General features: G+C 43.6%; 1 protein-coding gene and 1 long non-coding RNA gene across 6 annotated transcripts in view; one reads left to right on the top strand and one right to left on the bottom strand.

The window, feature by feature from the left end:
• Positions 1-276: 276 nt before the first annotated feature.
• LOC110475425 (uncharacterized) lies at positions 277-20,917 on the bottom strand. The gene is made up of 7 exons (XR_002466270.3): positions 20,792-20,917; positions 13,072-13,212; positions 10,297-10,383; positions 7,741-7,957; positions 6,663-6,716; positions 3,773-4,064; positions 277-2,732 (listed from the first exon to the last, which is right to left on the bottom strand). It is a non-coding gene; the product is annotated as an uncharacterized LOC110475425 (long non-coding RNA).
• Positions 20,734-22,853, top strand: part of FAM120A (family with sequence similarity 120 member A) — a 47,620-nt gene continuing 45,500 nt past the window's right edge. For 2 of the 5 annotated variants that reach the window (XM_021539553.2, XM_077786036.1), the window contains exon 1: positions 20,734-21,266. In XM_021539553.2, the coding sequence (XP_021395228.1) occupies positions 20,793-21,266 (474 nt within the window). In that variant the 5' untranslated portion in view covers positions 20,734-20,792. The remainder of the gene's footprint in view (positions 21,267-22,853) is intronic. The other 3 variants (XM_021539552.2, XM_021539555.2, XM_021539554.3) reach the window with 2 other exon arrangements.

Genomic DNA, 22,853 nt, shown 5'->3' on the forward strand with positions numbered 1-22,853 from the left:
CTGTGACAACAGTTTGGGATGTCAGGATTATCACATGATGGTTGGATAAAAGACAAAATATATTTTCTATTAATTTAGTTAAAGGCATCTGGGTTTTTTTTCACATATTGTCTCAAATTCTTTCATCTTCTCTCAGTGCCAGAGCTGACCCCTGTTGACTAAGTGTCTTGGTTTAGGGCAAATTAGTGAGAAAACCACCAAAGACATTCCTCTAGAAAGGAGATTTATGTGGCCCTTCCTTTAACTGGTTCGAGAAAAGATTTCTTTGGAGGAAAGTGGAAAAAAAACCTCTTTATTTAACAGGCAAAATATTCACGAGCACAAAAAAATTAACAATATTAAACAATATACCCTCTCACTGCTCTGAAATTATGACAAACTCAGAAAGTCCCTTTTGAGGGTTGTAGGTCAGCTCACTCAGTCTCTTATCAGTCCCTCTGGCCCTGGAAATGCCACAGCCCAGGCCCAGCCTGGTGGGCCACAGGTGTGAGCTGCTGGTGCTCTTCTGGGTGTTCAGTCCAGAGCAGGTTTAAATAGTTCCAAGGAAAAATAAAAACCACAGTCCAGACAAAGTCCCTGACTCAGTTAGCTAAATACTAACTAAAAAGCAAAGGAGAGCTCTATCTTGCTGTCTTGTCTGTCCACTGACAACACAGTCCAGGAGAAGGATGTGGGGGAGCAAGTGCAGTTTCTGACAACAAACTCTGCGCTTCTTCTCAGCCCCAGCCCCCCTTCACTCTTGGAACCAGTCCTAAAGGTGCAAAACTTATTTCAGGGCTAAACTGACAAGGGGGGATACAAGCATCATAAAGTCACCCCAGAACACTAAGATATCTCTCACTGAATAGGTCTGTACTCAAAAAAGCCCACTCCTTTTCCTTCAGTAAAGAAAATAGCATGAATAATGTTTTTCCAAGGTTAAATGGAATCTTTATTTCTATAAGCAGGAAAAGAGTGCTTCTCAGTAGTACTACAATTGACTAAAATATCAAAGGGTAATTATTTTTTGACCCTATCAAAGAACACCTGTGATTAGCATTTAATCAAACAAGGGCATACAGTCCTAGAATCACCCTGTCATGAACTAATGAGGGTATTTTCTAGCCCAGAAAATGCTTCTCATTATCATTAGAGGCAACAGAAAAGAGCCTATGATGCTAAGGGTTTGTTCTCAAGTTCTGAGATCATGTTGCTGTAGCAAAACCTAATCTCTTTACCTCCTAATAATGCAGAGCTTTTTCCAGAAAATAGAAAAATACATAATTCATGAAGAATGACAGAATTGATGATGGAAGAATTTATGACAGAAGAATGATAATTGGAACATCTCAGATTTAAAGGCCATGCAAAGATCTTGCATTAGATCTATATGATATGGATGATTTAGATGGCAATATCTGTCCTATAAACTGAAGGCTAGGCCAGACATCCCTCATATAGACAGGACTGTAAGTCCAGAGTGCCTGCATTCATGACTAGACTTTGATCATCCACAGGAGGTAACAGGCAATCTGCAAAACTGAGAGTTGCAAATGGATTACAACTGTTAGAAGAGGAAGTGCAGGTAGCTGGGAAATACCTTTACTTACTTTGTAAACTTTACTTTTGAATCACCTGTTCCCAGAATCATGGGGTAAATCAGGCTATCCTGATCTGGTTTTGGTCTCACAGGTGATGTTATATCAACAAACAGCACATTGGTACTAGTGGGAATGATTTCCCATGTTCACTGGCATTGCAGCACTTCAGAACAGACTCCAGTGACAGATGGTCTGAGAGACCCACATTACCAATATACCAACAACCAAAGCATGTGCACCGAGAAAAGGACTAAAATTCCCAGGAGAGGAACTAGCAGGGAAAGAAGATCTCATTTCCTGATTTCCATTTATAGCCTAAAATAGTCTGTCTGCTATACCTGATCTTTGGAAAAACAGCGATTATGAAGACTAGTGGTATTCAGTTCCTGGCAGTGTTGCAGCACACTCATGGGGTACTTTGAGTTGCAAATTCTGCCTGGCAGAAACTCAGTGGAGTTAATCATATGTAGCAAATTAAACAAACAAACAAAAAAATTGGTGCGCTTAGGTGGATCTGCAGCAGCTGAATATTTTCTTACCCTCTCTGGGCAAATGCTCCCAAATTGTAGGCAATGAAGAAGGTAGATATAGAGGGCAGTGGTGAGTTTTGTATCCAGGATCAAACAACCTATATATGTATCTGCAATTTGTAGACTGAAGCAGGCTGAGAAATTTGTCTATATTCTTACAATAGTTAGGAATTAAAGCTCTCCTGCAGTGAAATTGTTGAAGTTAGTCCACCAACGTATGTTCTGACAATGAGGTGATGAATTACTGTATGCCCCAGCTCCTGTCCCAAGGAAGCAGGTGCTGCAGAAAGGGCTCCTAAAGTATCAGCAGTGGGTAGGATGTTCACTAGCCATGGGCTGACATTGCCAGCCACAGACATTTCAAGCAGTCTTGAAACTAACATGGATTTGCAGCATGGAAAGAAAGGTATGAGGCAGGAAGTCAAGGTAGTTTTGGCACAGCTCAGCTGGATGCAGATATCCTCATCCTGTATCCTAGCAGAAACAGCTACTGAATATCACCTTCTGCAGCACATCCTTCTGTTGCTGAGGAGGTTGCCTTGAACATTCTTGCAGAAATGCACCTTTTTGCCATAGTTGACTTCGGTGACACAAAAGAGTCTCAGTCCTGGTATCTTTCTCTCTAAAACCACAGAAAGAAAAAATTAATCTCTTGTCAATGGTTAGGGTTAAGTTATAACAAGCTAATGCAAGTTCAGTGTAACTAAGCCCAGAACTTACAATAGAATCATGGCAATTAGCATTTGTGGAAAGGAACACATCACTGCTTTAAAGGAAAACTATTTTGCCATTAGCTCAAAGTAGCTTGTAAAAGCTTTCACTATGACTAAGATCTGCAGTAACGTTGTAGATCATTCAGCCAAAGATTGTGGTATAATGCCTATTTATGACTTTAGCATTTTAAGGTTTTTGTGAAGTAAAGCTGTAGCGATCAAGCGGACTCCCTCACATCTGCTATGCCTTGGAAGAGAGCATGTGCCTGCTCAGGAATAAATTAGGAGTTGCATATTCAATCAAGAATACACATGTAAGGAGTTAAGAAGAACTGAATGCTAAACTCTCATCACCACTCCACAGGCATAAACAGAGCATGCTACAGTCACTTTGTTTGGAAAAGAAGACAATTCTGCTGGCATCCCACTGCAGCATCCCAGAGCCTCTCACCAAAAGGGTGGCTGGCTTCATCCCAGGGGAAGGAGAAGCAAAAGGTGCTCTTAGTTGAGAGATGTCCCAGATGTGCTTTGCATTCTTCCAAGAGGAAAGTAAATCAGTGTTTGTACCAAAAAATGGGCTGTGGAGCTGAAGCTTACACAAGGCTCCACAACTCAAAGATGCACCAAGTTCAGACCCATTACATATCTTTCCTGGGAAGATGCAAAGAGGATTGCGATGGCAATAGCCGTCCTTAGGAAGGCTCTGGGGGTTTTTCCTGGCAAGAGAGATATTTTCTAATAAATAACCACTCTTTCTTATGATCTAGCCATTGTCAGTGTCTAGAGGACATAAAATAGATCCTATCTGCCCAAAACAGCTCATAGAAATCAACTATCATTTTGTTTTCTTTACTGGGTAAAAGGAGGAAGATGGCTTTTAAATTAGAAATTGAAGCCCTTCCAGAATTCCAATATAAGATATCAAACCAATCATTCTTCACACAGTTACCTCCTACTCCATCAGCTCCTACTACCAAAAAAATTGGTTGTTGCCAACTCAGCTGAGTGAATAATTTGCAGTTTCATATTTGTTAGAGGAATTTTTCCTTTTTCTCTTTTCACTATTTGTCCACAAGCAGATTGATTTGCTTGAGTATCTTTTTTCCAAACACATGTGCAGTAACTATTCTGGAAGTAACTCTTGCTGTAGATCATTTGTGAGCAACTTGTTGCAAGAAGTCTTCAAACATTTGTCCCAAGTCCATTCATTCTATATATACACTTGAATCACATGTTGATTTCTGTGAACAAAACATCAAAAGAGCCAGTATTGAGTATTCTCCCTAAGAAAACTGAAATTATGCACAATTTCACCATTTAAAAATTACTTCATTCCTAGAAATAATGGCAGGATTCTCCTGGTCGTTGTAATGCTTGAATTAAAAACAAGGCTGTATTGGAATCCCAGCTGAAAAGTCTGACCAGGACCATGTTGGACACAGTGCAGAGTTCTTTCTCCATTTTTTAGAGGGAGGAAAGTACTCTCATCAGACTGTAAAACACTGTCTTTTAAAAGAGCAGTTGAAAGGAATGATTGCACTTTTCAATGGGAGCTAGATTGGGTACCTTGCATCCTCTCACAAAGAAAAGCATAAGCATTCGAGTGACTCTGACAATATGGAAAAGGAAGTAAAAGTCAAAACCCGAGTGCCATGGTACACCAGAGTTAAGGAGCTTCAGAAGTTCAAATCCAAGTCTCACAGTTGGCCTGAAATATTTGCTTTGAAGGCACCTGTAAAATACAGGCTTGGCTCTGGTTGATGTGCCAGGGAAATGCTTTGCAGTAAACAGCTGCTCCAGCTGCCACCCCAGCACTCTGTGATGTTAAGTAGGAAAAATGGAAATGAAAAAGTCATGGAATTCATGGATGATGATGTTTGTGATTGTAAATGGGACACAGACAGGCATGTCTTCCATTGTTCCTTACTATCCACTATGAAAACAGGAAGATTTTATTTAAAAATAAAATATATTTATTTAAAAGATTTTTTAATTTAAAAATTTAAAAAATCCACATAGAAATCCTGCTAGTGAGAAACCAATTGCCATTTTTTCAAATATGACTTTTGGAAAAGAAGTTTTATTTTATTTTTGCTCTCTATCTTTTTCTGAAATGATTTTTAAATCTGTCAGTGCAGAAAAGACTTAGTGCACTGTGTTCATGTCCTTAACTAGCACCATCTGAGACAGACTGAAATGTTAACTCTCGCTGCTCATGAACAACTCCTCAGATAATGTAGTTGTGACAGAAATAAGTTATTGATGTTAAGCATCAAAGTTCCCTGAACCCAAGGTTCAAACAATCAGTTTTAGGCTTGTCCACCAAGGTGGGTGCCAGATGCAGCCCAGTCACGGGGATGGGGGAGCCCCACCCACCTTGCCAAGGTCAGCAGAACCCATAAAAACCATGAGAGCTCTGGCTGTGGCACAGAGTGAAATCACTGTGAGACATTAAAATGAAATAATTATATTGTTGTAATCTGTATCTCATTTTGGTGATGTAGTTGAACACTGCCAATATGATGCTAGAAATCAATACAGCACAGCTCATGTCCTGTCATGTCACACTGCTGGCCCTTCAGAGTGAGAATCTGTTAACTCTGTACTCAGAAATCAAGTCCCTCAAGACAGGAAAATTATTATTAAGCTGAACAACAATAATTTACACTTCCAAAAGCTCCCTCCTTTTCCTTCCACCTGGAGCAGAACAGGGAACTCTTAGACAGTTTTACTGTCTGCTGAAGTGAAATTTTACTCTTTGGCAACAGCAAATAAATCCATATTTCTTCTGCTGAGTTGCTTAACTAGTGTGGTGCTGTATCCCATGCTCTAGAGAGGCCTGTGCTTTCTCCTCAGAGAAGGCAAAACTGCATGCAGGAGTGGAAAGTCTGCTTTGGAGCAGTGGCACAGCAGTTTCTGCACCAAGTGATGTGTACAGTATTCCCCTTCCTGTTCGATGCGGATCTCAAACATAATAGAAACTTTAAATTTAGTTTCCCTTATACTTTATGCTGAATCATATAAAATGTGATCAACTCAGAGGCACAGCATTATTTATTTACACTTTTCACCACTTGCTGGTATTTTTTTCCCAGCACCTACGTGCTGCAATTTCACATTTGGTACTGTGATACCAATGGAGTTTGTACCAATAGGGCCACGCAGTGAGGATGTGCTAGCATCAAATAAACTTTAAAAAATTAAAACTTTTTAAGAAGATAGAATCTTCCCATGCATTTCCTGTAATCAGTACAGAAACCTACCATAGTATACATCAGAGGGGAAAGTTACTATACTAAAAATCCCTGAACTCCACCTGCCTGACTTTGAATCTGCATGTTCAAGTTGACTACCTCACTGCAAGGGTGGCAGTCCCAAATCCAAGCCCTGTGAGCCACAGCAGGCAGGCTGTGACCCCGGGCAGCCCCGACGGCGGCGCTGCTCTGGACCGCGGCTCTCTGTGCGGCTCCTGCCCACTCCCTGCCCGTGGCTCCCTTCCACCCGCTGCAGAATGGAATTTTTGTTCAGCTCTGTCGCACTGGGGTCTGCTTTGCTGTGTGAAATAGCACAAAATGAGGTACACCATGTACTCCTACTCTAGAGAGCAGGTATAATCTCCGTAATTATGCCACAACTGCACGGCAAATACCAGGTAAATACAGAGCAACTGCATGTTCCTGCAGCTTACTTGTTAATTATGCACCACTATTAATGAGTTCAAAGATAAATTATCATTGCAGGATTTAGGTGTCTGCTAAGATGGGTCATAATGAAATTCATGCAATTGAAGGCTTGCTTTTGTTGATTTTCCAGTGGAATGGGGAAGGAAAACAACTCACCTCATATGCCCAAAGGCTTAAGTGCATATCATGTCCTGGTACAGCAGAGGCACACTACCATACAAAATAACATGTCACAATTAGGAAAACTGGGTGAATAAAGAAACAAAAATAATTTCCAATACTAAATCACTTTTCAAATTCCATTTAGAAATCCTCCTAAGCAAATATGTTTAAAATCACTGGTATTACATGCAGTAGAACTGCTATCGGTTTCCTGGCTCAGTATGTAAACTTGTATGGACTAAAATCAGAGAAAAACATCAATTCACTGATATCATTGCAGCAAGAACAGGGCTCTACCTATACAGCTTGCCTGGGCTCTTGAAATAGTGTATTTCTTATGGCATCAGACATAGATCACCATGTGAGGCCAGTTCACAGCTAGCTCTCCTCTGAGCTGCACTGCAGTATTTTGGATGACAACTTGTTACTTTTAATAGGTATTTTAATAGTATTCAAAAAGATAAAATTAGCATCTCTATAAACATTGTTCTCCAAAGTGAAGCTTCCCTTTAAATTATGACTCCATGACGGTTGTTTGGTCAGCCATTTATAATGACTTTTACAACCTGTGTGGGATCACTTTGAGTTTTATTTGTAATTTTTTTAAAATTTCATTAATCTCATATAATTTTTTTTCCTGAAAGGTGTTGATGTTTCTGAGCCTTTTTGCTATTAAAAGTTCTTGATCTATTTCTTCCCAAAAATGTCCAGAGTCTATTTAAAAAGAAGATGTTGGTCTTTAGGGATTGCAAAATCAGGACTAGCAGAGACAAAATAGCCAACTGTTATTTTCTGTTGCTTATGGAAACCTGAGGTAGAGAATGAGACCCCACTCAAACTAGCTGCGCATAACTGCAGATGAAAACAGCAAATAGCATCAGATACGGAATGACTGTTGGTTTGAATGGGTTTATGTTTATATAATGTACATTGACTTCAAATAAAAGGGAACTTTTCATCTCCAGCACTGTGAACAGGGCAGTCTAATTGAGGCTCCTTAGCACAGCTGCTGCAGCTGATGGAATCCTCTGAAAATGGAAACCTGGACCATAAGGAAGAGAAGGCAACATACCTTGTTTACTTTCACTCATTTTACTCCCTCCTCAGTCTACCCTAGAGCCTCAAGAACTGTTTGTAGGTTCTCCTAAAACACAGCCATCTGCCAAAGTGAATACAAATGATGTTTCTTCACTCCCAGGGTTCTTCTCTTGCTCTCCCTGAAATCTGCAGCAAGATTCTTGCTCTCTTCAGTAGCACCAGGCACAGGTTAACCAGGCCTTGAAAGTCCCCTAATGAAAAAGAGCTAAAAGTACTGAATGGGAAAGATATTAAGAACTATTTAGGAGAACATGGTTTCCTTGAAAGGCTAATTTTCTTGAGAGTTACCCATTAAAAAAAAAGTTTGATCAATGGGAGAACAAATTAAAAATTAAGAATCTCTCATAAAACCAAACAGTGGAATACTGCATTCAAGAGGACAGTCACAAATTAAAAGAAATGTCAACATATCAAGTGGCAGAACTTCAAAAGGCAATTTTTTCCCCTCATTTCCATAGGCATTCTTCATGAGCAACATCAAGAAGTGTAACATGCTAATAGCTAATAACAGGATAATATTCACTAATTTACTAACTGAATAACTTAATGTGTATCAAAGGAGTAGTTTTCAGATTTAATTTCTTTTTTTTTTTAGATCTAACACTAAGATGGGTATTATCAAGTAGACAAAACTGCATAGTTTACAAGTCATGACTAAAATAGTCATTTTAGAATTAAGATTGCTTTTTTATGTTGGATGTCTCCTTTAGGTTTAAGGAATCACATACCATTTATCCTCATTATAACTCAGATTTCAAAAAAGAAATCAGGAAGGTATCTTTGTGGACATGTGATGTTTTGCTAAAAACAGTGTTTTGCAGAGACAGATCTGTCATGATCTTAAAATCTGAAAATGCTGAGGACTGCAGAGGGAAGAGGTTACCCAGAGGGGGATACCAAACATTTGGCCAGGTAAAATCACAGCAGACCTAATCCAGTGTTGGTTCAGTCCTGCTTTTAGCAGAAGGCAGGAGCTGATTTGAAGGCCCTGTCCAACCAGTATTTCTATGGTATAATTCAGATTTAAGCCAGTGGTGTTATGAAAATCTTAACATAGATGATGTCAAACAACTAACTTAATATTCACACACCAGAAAGGAGGAAGGACGACACACCTCCCCAGCTGGCTTGTTTTCTCAAAGCCAACTCCTCGCCAACAGGACACACCACTGTAATATGTCACACACTGGTATCACCTTTGTCTTCTCTTATCTCAGCCACAAACATGAGGTGTTGTTATGCCCCTTTAATGGGGAAGGTCAGGCTGTTGGAACTAATGGTTTTGTGACATACAGAGCAATATTTGCAATTGGGATAAAAACAATCTCATGCTGCCAAGACATTAGTAATTCCACTTTCTTGGAAATATGCTGTCACTGTCACTGCTACATGTAAAGTTGTCATATACAGGTAACTTCCTCCAAGGAAAAAAAGCATGGTTCAACAGGCTTTTCAAGGACAAGGACCTCTCTGCATCTGTTTTTTCTCTCCTTCAAAACCATTTGCTTCCAGTCACAAATTTTCAGAGCTGCAGCACCATTGGGGTGATACTCGTGGTGATTTCAGTGAGAGACAGGCATAAGCAGGGCTGGCTTGGCCAGGCTGTCCCATGATGCCCACTCAGCGGAACCAGGCAACAGGACACAGTGGAATCCAGCAGGGAATGGCTTTCTTTGGTTTGTTTCCATATTTTTGCACACTGTATCTCTTTGTGTGAATGCCTGTGTGCCTTACACTGTGAGAAAAACTAGAATTTCCTGATCTTCCTTTATACCACACAGTATTTTTCATAGCCTTACAGTATCTTTTATTAATTTACTTTTAAAAATAGACACTCATAATCCTTTCAAATTCTGCATCTACAGAATGTCAAAGTATTTCAGTGAATTTTTCAGTCCATTTATATTCCAGCTGCTTGGTGCTGGAGTCAGACATGTGGAGGTAGTACTGCAGGCAGCAAAGATGTCCAACTTCTCTGCACTTCTCCTTGCTGTAATTATTGATCTCTAGAGAAACTGACCCTCAAACACCAAAAAACCTTTCTGTGAAGCCCAACTGTTTAGCAAAGACAATGGGACCAGTGGGCTTTTAGTTTAAAAAGACAGCCATTGTCCCTCCACTGAGGAGGAGCTGAGATTTATTTTTAACTTCACACTTTTCTATACATCATGACAAAAAGCTGAATAATTCTATTTGCATTTAGGAGGAAATTACAAGACAAAGAAATAGTCTGATAGATTTTAGATTAGAGCTGCTTCCCGGAGAGCAGGGGCTATTGCATGTTGGTCCAAGAAAGAGATAATCTTCTTTTCCCCAGTACTGTCAGCTGGGCCAATATATTTTCAAGAATTGCTGCACTAAACTGAGAGTTCTTCAACATGATGCTTCTGCAAATTTAGATCACTCTCTCTCTGTCAGCACTGAGATTAAGAAGTCATGAAGGTAATCTGCATCATAGTGATATTATAATGATTGCTCTGAAATGGAAAAATATCACACATCTGTTTGTATTCTCCAACTTGAGACATACCTTTAGGAAGTCAGTTTCTGATGACACGTTTGGGCAAATGATGCTTTATCTGAGTGCTTTTTCCATGCATCATCCTGATCTGGGAACCTGAATGCCATAAGCAGAAAGCTATGTTAATTGTACAGTTTTGGAAGTCAGTGTAGTCCAAAACATATTCTTCAAGACCATCAGCCCCACAAGGTCTGCTCCAGAAGCTAGAGATGTCGTGTATCTGTTACAGGAATCACAGAAAGTGTTTTTAACAAGAATCTCCAACAAAGAGCATCTTGGCCTTATGGATGTGACATATTTCTGTTTCCTAAAACTAAAACTCACTACATGTATTAACTGCTACTGTAAACACAAGTGCAAGTAAAAGACTTCTACTGTTGCTGGATTCCTCGTCTTCCTCAGCAAAATTACTTTCTCATATTGAGTTACAGTTAAGAATTGTTAACTGTGGTGTAACTTAGAGCAAAGACAAAGTCAAGTCCAAGGGATTTGCTTCAGCTTGTGACACTTCAAATAAAGCCTCTATATTTGTTTAGATCATAAAATTCAAAGTATGAAGTATAGAGAAAATAATCATAAAAGTATAGAGAAAATATGTGCTACAAAAATAGAAGTTTCTTACTAAAGCAGTTTTTATGGAAATGCTCACAGCTGAGCTAGTGTTATTTGCTTCTAATTTGGGCTTTTCTTCTCCATACTGTACGTTAACAAACTTAAGCCACTTAATGCCAAGTGCCTTACACATTTTTCTGTAATTAAATTTCTCCAAAGAATCACATTACATGAGCATTTGCCAATACAAAAAGCACACTCAGAGATTCTGGGTAAAATCCAGGCACCCCTACAGTAACCAGTAAAATTCCCATTGAAGACATTATTCTACTGTACAGATCTTTGCTATATATGGGTAATAAAAATTATCTTCTCACTTATGAATTAAGTTCTTCAGTACACTAATTCTAAGAACCTCAGCTCTGAATGAGCTCCACACTAGCACTTACCACCTCCCTTACAAGCTCCCTGTCTGTGGATAGAGGTAGGTACTCAGTCTAATAAACTGCAGTTTTACTACAGAGTTTGAGCACAGGATTGCCTGCACTGAGCTCTGGGAGAAACCCAAACCATTAGAATTTAGGGATTCTCTTAACTGTTCACTGATAAGTTATAGGTGATTAGTACACGAAAGTAGTGCAAAAATTAAGAAGATTTAGGACAAGCTTTATGATCATTAACAGAAGACCATGTGTAACAATTTGCTTGTATTTCATTTCGAGCTATTTTTTATCTGAGATGCTGAAGTGGGTAGTTCTGTGATTCTTCCTCTGACACAGGTTTTTATCATCATTTTTTCTTCCATAACTCAGCCATACCTTGCTGTGGGATTTGATGTTTGGAAAAAAAAAATCAATCAAATCTGCTCTAGGCCAGCACTGCTCACTAAGGGCATGAGTGGGAGCTGGTGCCTGCTCCTGCCACGGCTCTTGGGCTATCACCATCCTGCAGCTGCAAGAAGGACAAAGGGCTGAGGGCTGCTTGTTTGCTTCAGTGCAAAGTTACTTTCCTAAATGGTATTTTTTTTGCAGCTCTAAGATGTTACCTAGTTACCAGTGAATCAGAGCCTGGTAACCACTCAGAGAATTCTGGGTTTATTTACAACAAGGTAAGTGACCCTGAATAAGTCAGGCTGGGGACACTTAGGCTGTCCAATTGTACAATAGGATGAGACTCACACAAAATTTTTTTGAAGTGTTAAGATTAAACTTGTAGTATGAAATTCTTTACCATTAGTCTTGACAACACTAATTCTATTTAAGATCTGTTGAACTGGCTTAAAATTAAATTTCAGGTTCCCTTCACCTGCAACCCAGCCCTGAAGCTGTCAAACCCTGTGTTGTCCATCCCATGCCAGAACTTCCCATTTGGCTGGAAGATTGCTATTAGAAGACCATAAGTGGATACCAAAAAAAAGAGGAAAAAGTGAGATTATCCAATTACCTAATTCTGCAAACAGCCATGTTTGCTTGCTTCAGTTTTGAGAAAGATTACTTTCCAAAATTTAGTTTCCTGATGGGGTTTAATCCTCCCCTTTTGTGGCTCTGGACCATCCATACCTCCTGCCTCCTCCAGTGCTGGCTAAACAGGGTTGCTAAGCGACATGTTCTTCTCTTCTGTACTTTAGCAGAGAGGAACAGATCAAAGACACCCACAGCCCTGAATTACTTTATAAATGAATTTAAAGATACACTCTCCAGTGCTGTATTACATGGGGGAGATCAAAAGTTGCTGGGTATAGTGAGAGTAACTGGAAAATTAAACTGATGTCTTCTGGAAGATAAGAATGCTCTCATAAATGAAAGATGTGTAGTATTTGCCTTTTTTCTTGGTGTTTTGGTTTTCTTTTTTCTTTTTCAGAACTCTATTACAATTTTTTAATGCTAATTAACATTTCTAGTTTCATGGTAGTCAAGACATTGAGTGCAGGCCAGGCTGCATGTGTGTACAACTTCCAGAAGTTTCTGTCATTGAGTGACAAGCTTGCAGCAGGGTTTTAACGCTTTTCATCTTTTATATCTATTATACAAAAATATTTAATTCTTTAATTTTTTTTAACATTTTAAACATTCCTGACTGATCTTAGGCAAGAAAGCCACAGGACAAAGTTAAAATGATGTATCTTTAAAAGAATAAATGAAGATATGGAAGTAACCTGTGCAGATCAGACAGAAAACCTATGACACCAACATCTCAGATCTTGCTGAAGAGAATGAAAACCAAATTACTAACCTGTAATTACAAAAGCTGGGAATACACAAGTTTAAACATTGTCTTACAAGATCTTCACTTTCCTGGCATCAGCTCAGCTCGACTGCTCTGTGCAAGCTGTGGGGTTTGTAGGAACAGGCTGGCAGCTGAGGCACATGCTTGCTGAAACAGAAAAGGGAGGAATTATTTGCCCTTGTACCTACTCAGTTTCAAATACCATCAATGATGTAAAAGGAAAAAAACCCCAGCACTCGGTAACAAAGTGCAAGAATTTTTCATGACTTTTCATTTCCAAAGTTGCCACGGCTTGTACGGCCCTCAGAAAATGGGGAGATACACAAAAAACACACTTAAAAGCTTCCTCAGACAAGCAAGACAGATGATTTATATAGAAAATAAAACTCTCAGGTAAGTTTGCTGCAAAAAATTGCATGTAAAATTTTTCCCACATGCGAATCTCATTGCTCTGTAGCAGCCACCTGAGCTGCACAAGCAAATGTCTCCTTTAGGGCTGTTTCAGGGCCTTGCTCAGGCAGAGGTGCTCTTGCAGCTTCAGGCACAACACCACTGGGGGAAGGAGTGCACAGAGGATACCACTCTCTTCACTGTGTGCCTGGTCAGAGAATGGAGCAAGCTCCTCACTCTTGTCCTAGGCCAGCAATCTCACATCAAACTGAGGGTAGATTTGTGAAACTAATACAGACTAATATAGTCTGGGACTATAAAGTGATTAATCTCACATAAATCTTCACACACACAAAAAAAGAACAAAAAAACAAAAAAACACAAACAACCAAACAAAAACAAACAGCATTAGGATTCGTTTACATGCATTTTATTTTCCAATGAGAAAAAAAGCCTCCCTTTTGTTCCTGCATCATTAACAGTCTCATTAACAGTCTCTTCCGAATTTTGACCGATTATGTTTGGCATGTAAAATCCACTGTACTAAAGCTAACCTACATTCTCTTAAAAGCATGTATTTTTGAACAGGGTTCAGCCAGCTTCCCCATTTGTAGATATCAATTACACAGGCAAGATAAGTGCTTTACTGTCACTGACAGAATGTTTTATGTATAAACATCTTGACCAGCACTACACTGCCCATGGATAGCACATTTGGTGTGTTTTGGCTGAATTTCTGAAAGGGAAAACTGTGACTTGCACTCTAAATATTTTTTCTGGAGAATAGATTCCTCCACACACTATGAGCATCTTGTACAGAATACAAGTAAACATTTGGGAAGGAATTTCATGCTTATGGCAGGTATTGATTTGCTAGCCTTGGAAACTCTACTCCCTTGGACTCACTGCACAGCACAGCTCTGGCAGTGTGAGCTCTGCAGGCTGGCCACATTCCCACCACATCACTGCTCCTGCTGCAACAGCAAGGAGAGAGTCAGAGAACCCTAGAGTTGAATGGCTTGGAATGGACCTCAAAGATCATTCAGTGCCACCCCTGCCATGGGCAGGGACATCCTCCACTATCCCAGGATGCTCCAGTTCCTGTCCAACCTGGCCTTGGACACTTTCAGGGATGGGGCTTCCACAGCTGCTCTGGGCAGCCTTTGCCAGGGCCTCACCACCCTCATGGCCAAGAATTTCTAATATCTAACCTAAACTTGTCCTCTGTCAGTCTGAAGCCATTATCCCTTGTTTGGTCACTCCAGGTCCTTGTGAACAGCCTCTTTCCATTTCTTTTGTAAGGTCCCTTCAGGTACTGGAAGGCTACAACTGAGTCAGCCTGAAGCTTCTCTTCTCCAGGCTGAACAGCCCCAATGCTCTCAGCCTTTCCTTGTAGCAGAGGTGCTCCATCCTTCTGATCATCTTGGCGGCCTCCTCTGGACTTGCTCTAACAGATTGATGTTCTTCCTGGCTGTGCAAGCAGCTTGTTAGGATCTGCATTTCTGGTGAGTTTATTCAAACATTTTGACCATGCCGTGTTCAGGGATGCAGTTCAATCAAGCTAGTATTTTATCTTAATGGAAAAATGATCTGAAGTGGCCTTGTTGTAAGAATTTTAGTTAATTTTTATTAATATTGGTAGAATTTTGTTTAATGAATGTAAGTAAATTTGATTCACTGCTTCTCTTTCCTTACTTCCAGAATCCTGCAACAACCTGTGGTACAGCTAGGCTGTTGGATCCCAGATGTGAACAGCCCAGGCTGGGCTTAGGCCTGGGAACAGGAGATGATGCTCTTGACATGTGGGAAGGCAGTGAAGGCCTTTGAGAACATTAATAACATTAGCTGATGCTTCTACAGTGCTGTGCCTGCACCTGCTTAAAGCTCAACATAGACTATGAGTAATTACTGATCTGGATGTCTCTGAAAATAGCAGCAGCATTTAAATTATCATTAAAATACAATTAGCAGCCCTTTGAACAGAATGCTGCCATTCAGAGCAGTCTAATTGGTGGCTCGTGGGCCAGTTCTGGACAACAGGAAGATTGTCTGCTTCTCCAAATGCACCAGCTCAAGGAGCACCCTGTCCCAGGAGTGGTGGCTGTGCCTCTGGGATGGATATGGGAGAGCCATTATGTGACAGGAAAGGAACAGCACAAACTATTCCTTATGTCCAGGCCACTACTTTGAAAACTCTGCATTTATGAACCTCATTTCATTCTGTGTGTGCTGATTCAAGTAGGCGCAGCACCAGAACTTTATACTTTGCATTTCAAATAAATTTAATGTTTTTAAATACCTCCATTTTAGACTCTGCAGCAAGAACTGTAGGGATGAAATACGGGCAGACCATGGTAAGACACGCAACTATGTGATCCACATCTACAGGTGGTGTGCTGGCAGACTGTGCTGCTGTGCGTTTGGGCAAGATAAAGATATCAGCTGCTGTAGCAGACTGAAAGTGAAGGTCTGGCATGGATGGTATTCCCAAACCTGGCAGCCCTACCCCACATTTAAGTAGCTAATTCTGTTACTTCCATGCCTGAGATACTTGTGTTAATCTCAAAAATGCCAACAAAAATGACATGTTTTTAAAGTGTTCCAAGTGATAGCTGCTCTTCTGAAATGGCCACAGTAGATGTATTTTACCTCGGATGTGCTCTCATGATACCACTGGCAAGTGCATCTTATCTGTTATAATATCAACCTGTAGAATTCTACTAGTATCTTTTTGTAATATTATTGGTAGTCTCGCAAAAACTGCAGTAGAATAGGCTTTAAACCCAGGCTTTTTGTATGTCTCAAACCACTGCCACAGGAACAGCGCACTACTTACTGTTCCAGGTTTTTGAAGAAGCAGTGCTACTGCTCCCCAACAGCTCTCACTGCCTGCTCCATAATGCCCTTATTATTTATACTTTTTCTCTTGAAAATTCAAGTTTAGAACTTAAAATTTTCATGCTTTTGTTTCTTAAAACTAATCAAAGGCAGCTAATGGCCCTGATGTAATCTGTGTAGAGTGTGCTGTGGCTGAGCATCCACTGCTGTGAAAGCGCCGCTTGTTCTCTGAAAGGAGGAATTCTTTCAGCCAGCGACTTTGCCCCCTCCTCCTCCAGCTTGCTTCTCCCAGGCGCTTGGAGGACTCACAGTCAGTCATTTTCTTGCCCTAAAAGTTTGCTGGAGCAACACCATCATACTCCACATTACCCCACATATGCCAAGGGCCAAACTTCTAAAAGGCTGGCCTCTATGGACAATCAGAAATGTTGAGTTTGAGCATAGCAGTGGCTCCAGTAAAGTATGCTACCTTTTGAATAATCTTTTCTTTGGATTGGTGGTCCCTAGAAAGCTGATGCAGAGACCAATAAGTATTTTAAATAAGTCAGTGATATGCCTTCTACATTCACATCTTTGTCCTAAGAGGAAAATCTTCCATCCGAAGTATCACAGATATTTAAAAAAAGTTATTATAAGCTTAAGCAAGATGGTGTTTGTTGATATTTTGTGGAGATACCTGAATGTGAAAAACCTCCTCCTATAAATGTTGTGTGATGGTGTATAGTTTAATTGTAGCAATGTAAGAGACAAGAAAGGGATGTCACACGTGGTAGCAAATATGATGATACAAAATCAGAGCAAGATTGCAACAAGTGACAAATTTTATCCCCAATACTTTTTCAAACCTCAACATTTTTTCTTCAATTTATTTTATTTTTGCAACTTTTTCCGACTAAGTGACAGGCATGCCTAGAACTGCAAGTGCTTAAGTCGCAATGCAGAAAAGCACCTGCCCACAGGGTGAGCCCATGGCCACCTGTAGATCTGGCAGTGAGGTGAAGGCTGAGAGCTCTTCTACAGCAGCAAGAATGGGGAAGTTCGGGGGTGGCAGGTCCACAGCAAGATGCACCAAGGTGAGAAAAGAGGAGAAATATTAAGCGAAATTACACTGAACAAGTGTTTCCCATTGATAACTTATTTATCTATTCCTCCCAGGCAGACGTACCTTTCAGGTCACAGTGGCTAGTCTTTTCCACAGTCTGTGTCCATGTTCATCTTGCTGTGGGACTGACTTTCCTTAACAGAGCAACCAAGACTAAACTGATAACATTCACCTCTGCTCTTGCTCTGACATGGTTATTTGTTAGTTCTTCCTAATGACTGTTCAGTTCCTTCCTTTGAGGGAGCCACTCCTAATTTGCCTCTGTTCAGGTTGGATAATGAGTCACTGGCTTTAATAGCAACTGCTATTAACCCTTCCTTACACAACCAGCATCTGGGAACTGTGGAACACGTTGTGTCTCAGTGCTAAGCAAGAAGATTGATGAATCCTGCAGGCTTTCTGTTGCTGGTTGATGAAAAACACTTTCTTTGTCTTGTGTCTTTAATTAATTGCTCTTTGAGTCTAGCTTAATCTACCTGCTTTCCAGAGTAATTTTGTTTTCCATAAATTTAACTTATTTTCCACTGTCTTCTTGTCTGACCAAACTTTTAGTTTATATTAAATATTAACCTTGCTTCCCCTTATGCTTTTCCTCTCTCTTTCTTCTCATTGGGAAGGGAGGGCTGTGTTTGTGGCTGGGCACAAGCTGGCAGTGCTCAGTTCTGCTGTGCCTCCCTGACTCCAAAGATGCTGACAGCCAGGCTCCTGGTGGCAGGTGCTCTGGACTAGTTTGCTTCCTAAACAACAAAACAGAAAAAAATACATCTTTTATTTATAGAATATTTGGCATTCCTAAGACTATTGAGCTTGAAGACCCTGTGAGACAATTAATGATAAGAAGTGAATTCTTCTTGACTCAATTATTACTCACAAGACTACTTACAGAATGGCTTGTTTGTGATCAAGCTTTGCACTATTGGAGTATTGGATACATGCAGGGCTGTCTGAAAGTCTGATTTTTAGACACCTCATGGATGGCAGTATGTGTTATTTTGAACAAATTTTGGTAATTTTTAGAATATTTGAAATTCTGAAGTTCTTTCTCATTGATCCCCTTTCCTTATATTAGCACTATTGGCCTGCTACCATATTTTGTGTGTTCCTCAGAGAGTTCCAAATAGTTTTATGATTTCGATGTTACTATAACATATCTATTCTTATAGGGTAATTTAAGAATTCTAAGGGAAAAATAGTTCAGAAAGAGACCAGAATATTTACTTAGGAAACCACACTCTCAGATTACAGCAAAAACAGATTTCCAAAAAGAAACATACACTTGTCATTGATTACTTCCATAGCTTTTCCAGGATTCTTTACTCCATCATCCTGATGCTGCACCAGTTGGGCTCAGACACACACCCATGGCATTCACTGCCTGGAAGTGAGCTGGCCCACTCCTGCTGCAACAGCTATTCCCTGCTGGGAATATTTACTGTGGGTGCCAATCCAGCCTGACTGAAATCTCATTAACAATATGCTTTTCCTCATTAATAAAGCATATAATAATTAATAAAATATTAATGCAAACATACAGCATCAGCAGCTTGATACTTCCTGTAGTTTTCCAACACCTGAACAGCAGAGAACTGCACAGATGTTGTGGTATTACTGCACTGATAAACTTGCAGGAAATCTCTGGAGCTTGGGCACCTTGGCCTTTTAAGAAACGATTTCTTCTGGTAAAATCAAAGACAGTTAATTCCTCACTGCCTGTGCAGTGAAGAACAGATTTCTTCCAGTAGTTGATACTAATGCTCATGTATGCATTTCTTCCCTGATAGTTGATACTTATGCTTATTTACCAGCTATGGCAACAGTTTGGCTGCCCTGTGGATGGCAGATCTCAAGATGCAAGCAGTTGCCACTTTAAGCATGTCTAAGGTGAAAAGGCTACCAAAATTCTTGAGGAAGGTGATTGTGAATCTCTATTCTGCACTGGCGTGGCCTCACCTCAAGTCTTGTGTGCAGTTTCAGGTGCCACGATACAAGAAAGATCTTAAGCAATTAGAGAATATCCAAAGGAGGGCAGTGAAGATGGTGAAGGGTCTGGAGGGGCCCTACAAAGAGTGGCTGAGGACACTTGGTTTGCTCAGCTGGAGGAGGGAAGATTGAGGTCAGACCTCACCAGGGCTGCAGCTCCTGCCGAGGAGGCAGCTCCAATCTCTGCTCCCGAAGACAGGGACAGCACCCAGGGAACAGCTGGAGCTGGGCCAGGGGAGGGTTAGGCTGGGTATCAGGGAAAGGCTCTTCCCCCAGAGGGTGCTGGGGCACTGAACAGACTCCCCAGGGTTTGGCCATGTCCCCAAGGCTGCCAGAGCTCCAGGAGCATTTGAACAACACTCTCAGGGATACTCGGGGTGGGATTGTTGGGGAGTCCGTGCAGGAGCTGAACTCGATGATCCTTGTAGGTCCCTTCCAACTCGGGGTATTCTACAACCTGGAAGCTTTACCAGCAGCAGCCAACGCTCAGCCGGGATAGGCCAGGCCAGCCGGTCACCTTTCCTGGAGGCGCTATGGCCAGGTCGGGTGCGGCATCAGGCCAGGAGCCCCGCGGCGCCTCGCCGGAACCGAACCGCTGCGGGAACACTTCTCCTGCCCTGTCACGGCCGGACACCCCCGAGCAACACGTGCCCGGGGCGCCGCTCTCCCCAGCTGGGCCCGCCACGGCGGCCGTGGGGCTGATGGAGCGCTGCTGGGGCTAGGACCGGGCCATGCCGATCCGAGCCGAGCCCGGAGAATTCTGCCCCGGATCCCGCCGCCTCACGCCGCCCCCGGCCTCCTCCACCTCCTCCTCCTCCTCCCTTCTTCGCTGCCTCCCCTCCCCTTCCCCGCCACTCGCTTCCGCCGCGCTCCCGCGCATGCCCGGGTTATGCAACGGCCCCGGCGGTTGGGCCGGGCCGGGCCAGAGCCGCAGGGCAGGGCAGAGCAGGGGGCCGTGAGGGGTGAGGGGCCCCGAGCACGGGCGGCGCCGAGGGCGCTCCGCTCTCCCCGCGCTCCCGCTGCGGCTCCGCACGGTGTGTGAGTGGCAGCGGCACCGCCGCCAAGTCCCGCCCGTTCCGCTCTCGCTGCCGCAGGCGGCGGCGGCGGCGGCGGGTTGGCTTCCTGCGCGCCCGGCCGCTCCCCCGCCCCCCGGCAGTCGGAGCCGCAGCCGCCCGGATCCCCGAGCTATGGCTCTGTGAGCGCAGCACATGGCGGCCGCGGCAGCCATGAGCCCCCCACTAATCTATACAACTCCCCCCTGATCGGCCACCGACGGCAGCCAGCGCTCCCACCCGGCTCCACCGCTCCCACCGCCCGCCCGCCGCCGCCGCGCCGCCCGGCTCGAGCCCAGACCCCGCTGCTGCCGCCGCCGCCGGGCCCCCGCTCGCCCGCCCGCCGCCGCCGCCCGGTCCTCACCATGGGAGTGCAGGGATTCCAGGACTACATCGAGAAGCACTGCCCCAGCGCCGTGGTGCCCGTCGAGCTGCAGAAGCTGGCGCGGGGCAGCCTCGTGGGTGGGGGCCGCCAGCGGCCCCCCCAGACCCCGCTGCGCCTTCTCATCGACGCCGACAACTGCCTGCACCGGCTCTACGGCGGCTTCTACACGGACTGGGTGAGCGGCGGGCAGTGGAACCACATGCTGGGCTACCTGGCGGCCCTGGCCAAGGCCTGCTTCAACGGCAACATCGAGCTCTTCGTCTTCTTCAACGGCGCCCTGGAGAAGGCCCGGCTGCACGAGTGGGTGAAGCGCCAGGGCAACGAGCGCCAGACGGCGCAGCAGATCGTCAGCCACGTCCAGAACAAGGGCACCCCGCCGCCCAAGGTCTGGTTCCTGCCGCCCGTCTGCATGGCGCACTGCATCCGCCTGGCCCTCATCCGCTTCCACATCAAGGTGAGGAGGAGCCCGGGGTCCCCCCCGCCCGGGGGTCCCGGCGCCCCCTCCCCGCCGCTCCCTCCCGGCTCCAAGATGGCAGCGGGGGCTGCCCGCGGGGGGAGGGAGGGCACCCTCAGCCGCTCCCCTCAGCGCCTCAAAATGTCGCCCAGACCCGCGGGGGCGGCACAACTTTCGGCGGCCTCAATCCCCGAGGAATTTTGACTTATTTACATGGCATTGCCCGCCGCCTCGCCAAGGCCGGAGGCCGGGAGGCCTTGGCGGGGCGACTGGCAGCGCCCATGGCCCGGCCCGCAGCAGGGCGGCTTCTGCCTCCATGTTCTTTCGTTCTGTTGCCTCAAAATGTCCCTTCTTGCCTTGTGGGCTGTGGTGCGGCAGGGGAGAGCGGGTGGGCGAAAAGCATCTCTATAGTTATTAAGGGGAGATAAAAATAATTAATCGGTTTAGTTCTCGCGCAGAATGGATCTGCAACAAGTTCTCGGCTGAGGCGAGGTGTTTTAAACTTGGGCTGAAGGCGAAATGCCTCGCTGCAAAAAACAGAGGGGTGCCACTTCTGGCTTTATGGAGGTTTTCGTGTTTGCTCAGGGTTTTCTCAGTATCAACAAGCTTTTAGAACCAGTTGTAGACTAACTGGCTCCTTACTCCATAAGCAACACTTCTAGTTTGTGCAATCGGCAGTGCCAAGCTGACAGTCCTTCTTTTAAACGCCTTATTTTAAGGGGCAACCTCACTTTTCCCGCCCCAGAAACTGCCCTTCATGTCGGAGCTGGGCTCTATGGCCATCTTGCGCTCGAAGGCTAGGATTTCAAAGGTTGCAGGATATGACCACGTCGAATCTCTCCACATGGCGTTCCTGATTTAGGATGGTTTCTGTTCAGCTGAGCGATTGTCTATATTGAAACAAAAGACGCTGGAAAAGCAATCCCAGGGATGAAGCTGCAGTTTCAGGAGTTGTCTGCTCACCTTCCTGCTGGTGGGGGAAGAGCAGCAGGAGGAAAACACGTACTCGTAGGCTTTATTATCTTAAATTACTTGTGTAGAAAAATATTATGTTACCTTCGGAATTGCTCGGTCACTAGTAGCACCTTAATGTTACTTGGCCTTTCAGCGGATTAGAAACATTCTGGCTGGGCTGCAGCCCTGGGGTACAGAGGCCTCTCTCCAAGGAGCTCACCCCACAGGTGTCTTGGGGTGAAGTTCCTTCTAGTACTGCCAGCAGGGTGGGAATCATGTTGCTCCCTCACAGTGCCCTGCTCGCTGGGCCCGGCCCATCGGTGGAGGAGCACCGAGCTAGAGCACAGCCATCCTGAGTTCAGGCCACTCGGCAGTGGAGGTCCCACCCTGTGGTGGCCCCGGCCGTGGTGGGGATTGGGGCGCCAGGCCAAGCCGGTATGGAATGAACTGGAAGTGGAGGTGAAGCTTGTTCTTGCAGGGCACATGCAGCTTTGCCAAACGTGATGCCTTGGGCTTAGCCTTGGTCAAAGTGAGGAGGTTATGGCTGTGTCTGCTGCAGTCATTTTTCCTGGTCATGGTAGAAGCCAAGTGGTGTTATGTTTTTTGGATGGTGGGAATTTGCATGATAAGTAA

This window comes from Lonchura striata, chromosome 12 (genome assembly GCF_046129695.1).
Source record: "Lonchura striata isolate bLonStr1 chromosome 12, bLonStr1.mat, whole genome shotgun sequence".
Classification (NCBI taxonomy): Eukaryota; Metazoa; Chordata; class Aves; order Passeriformes; family Estrildidae; genus Lonchura; species Lonchura striata.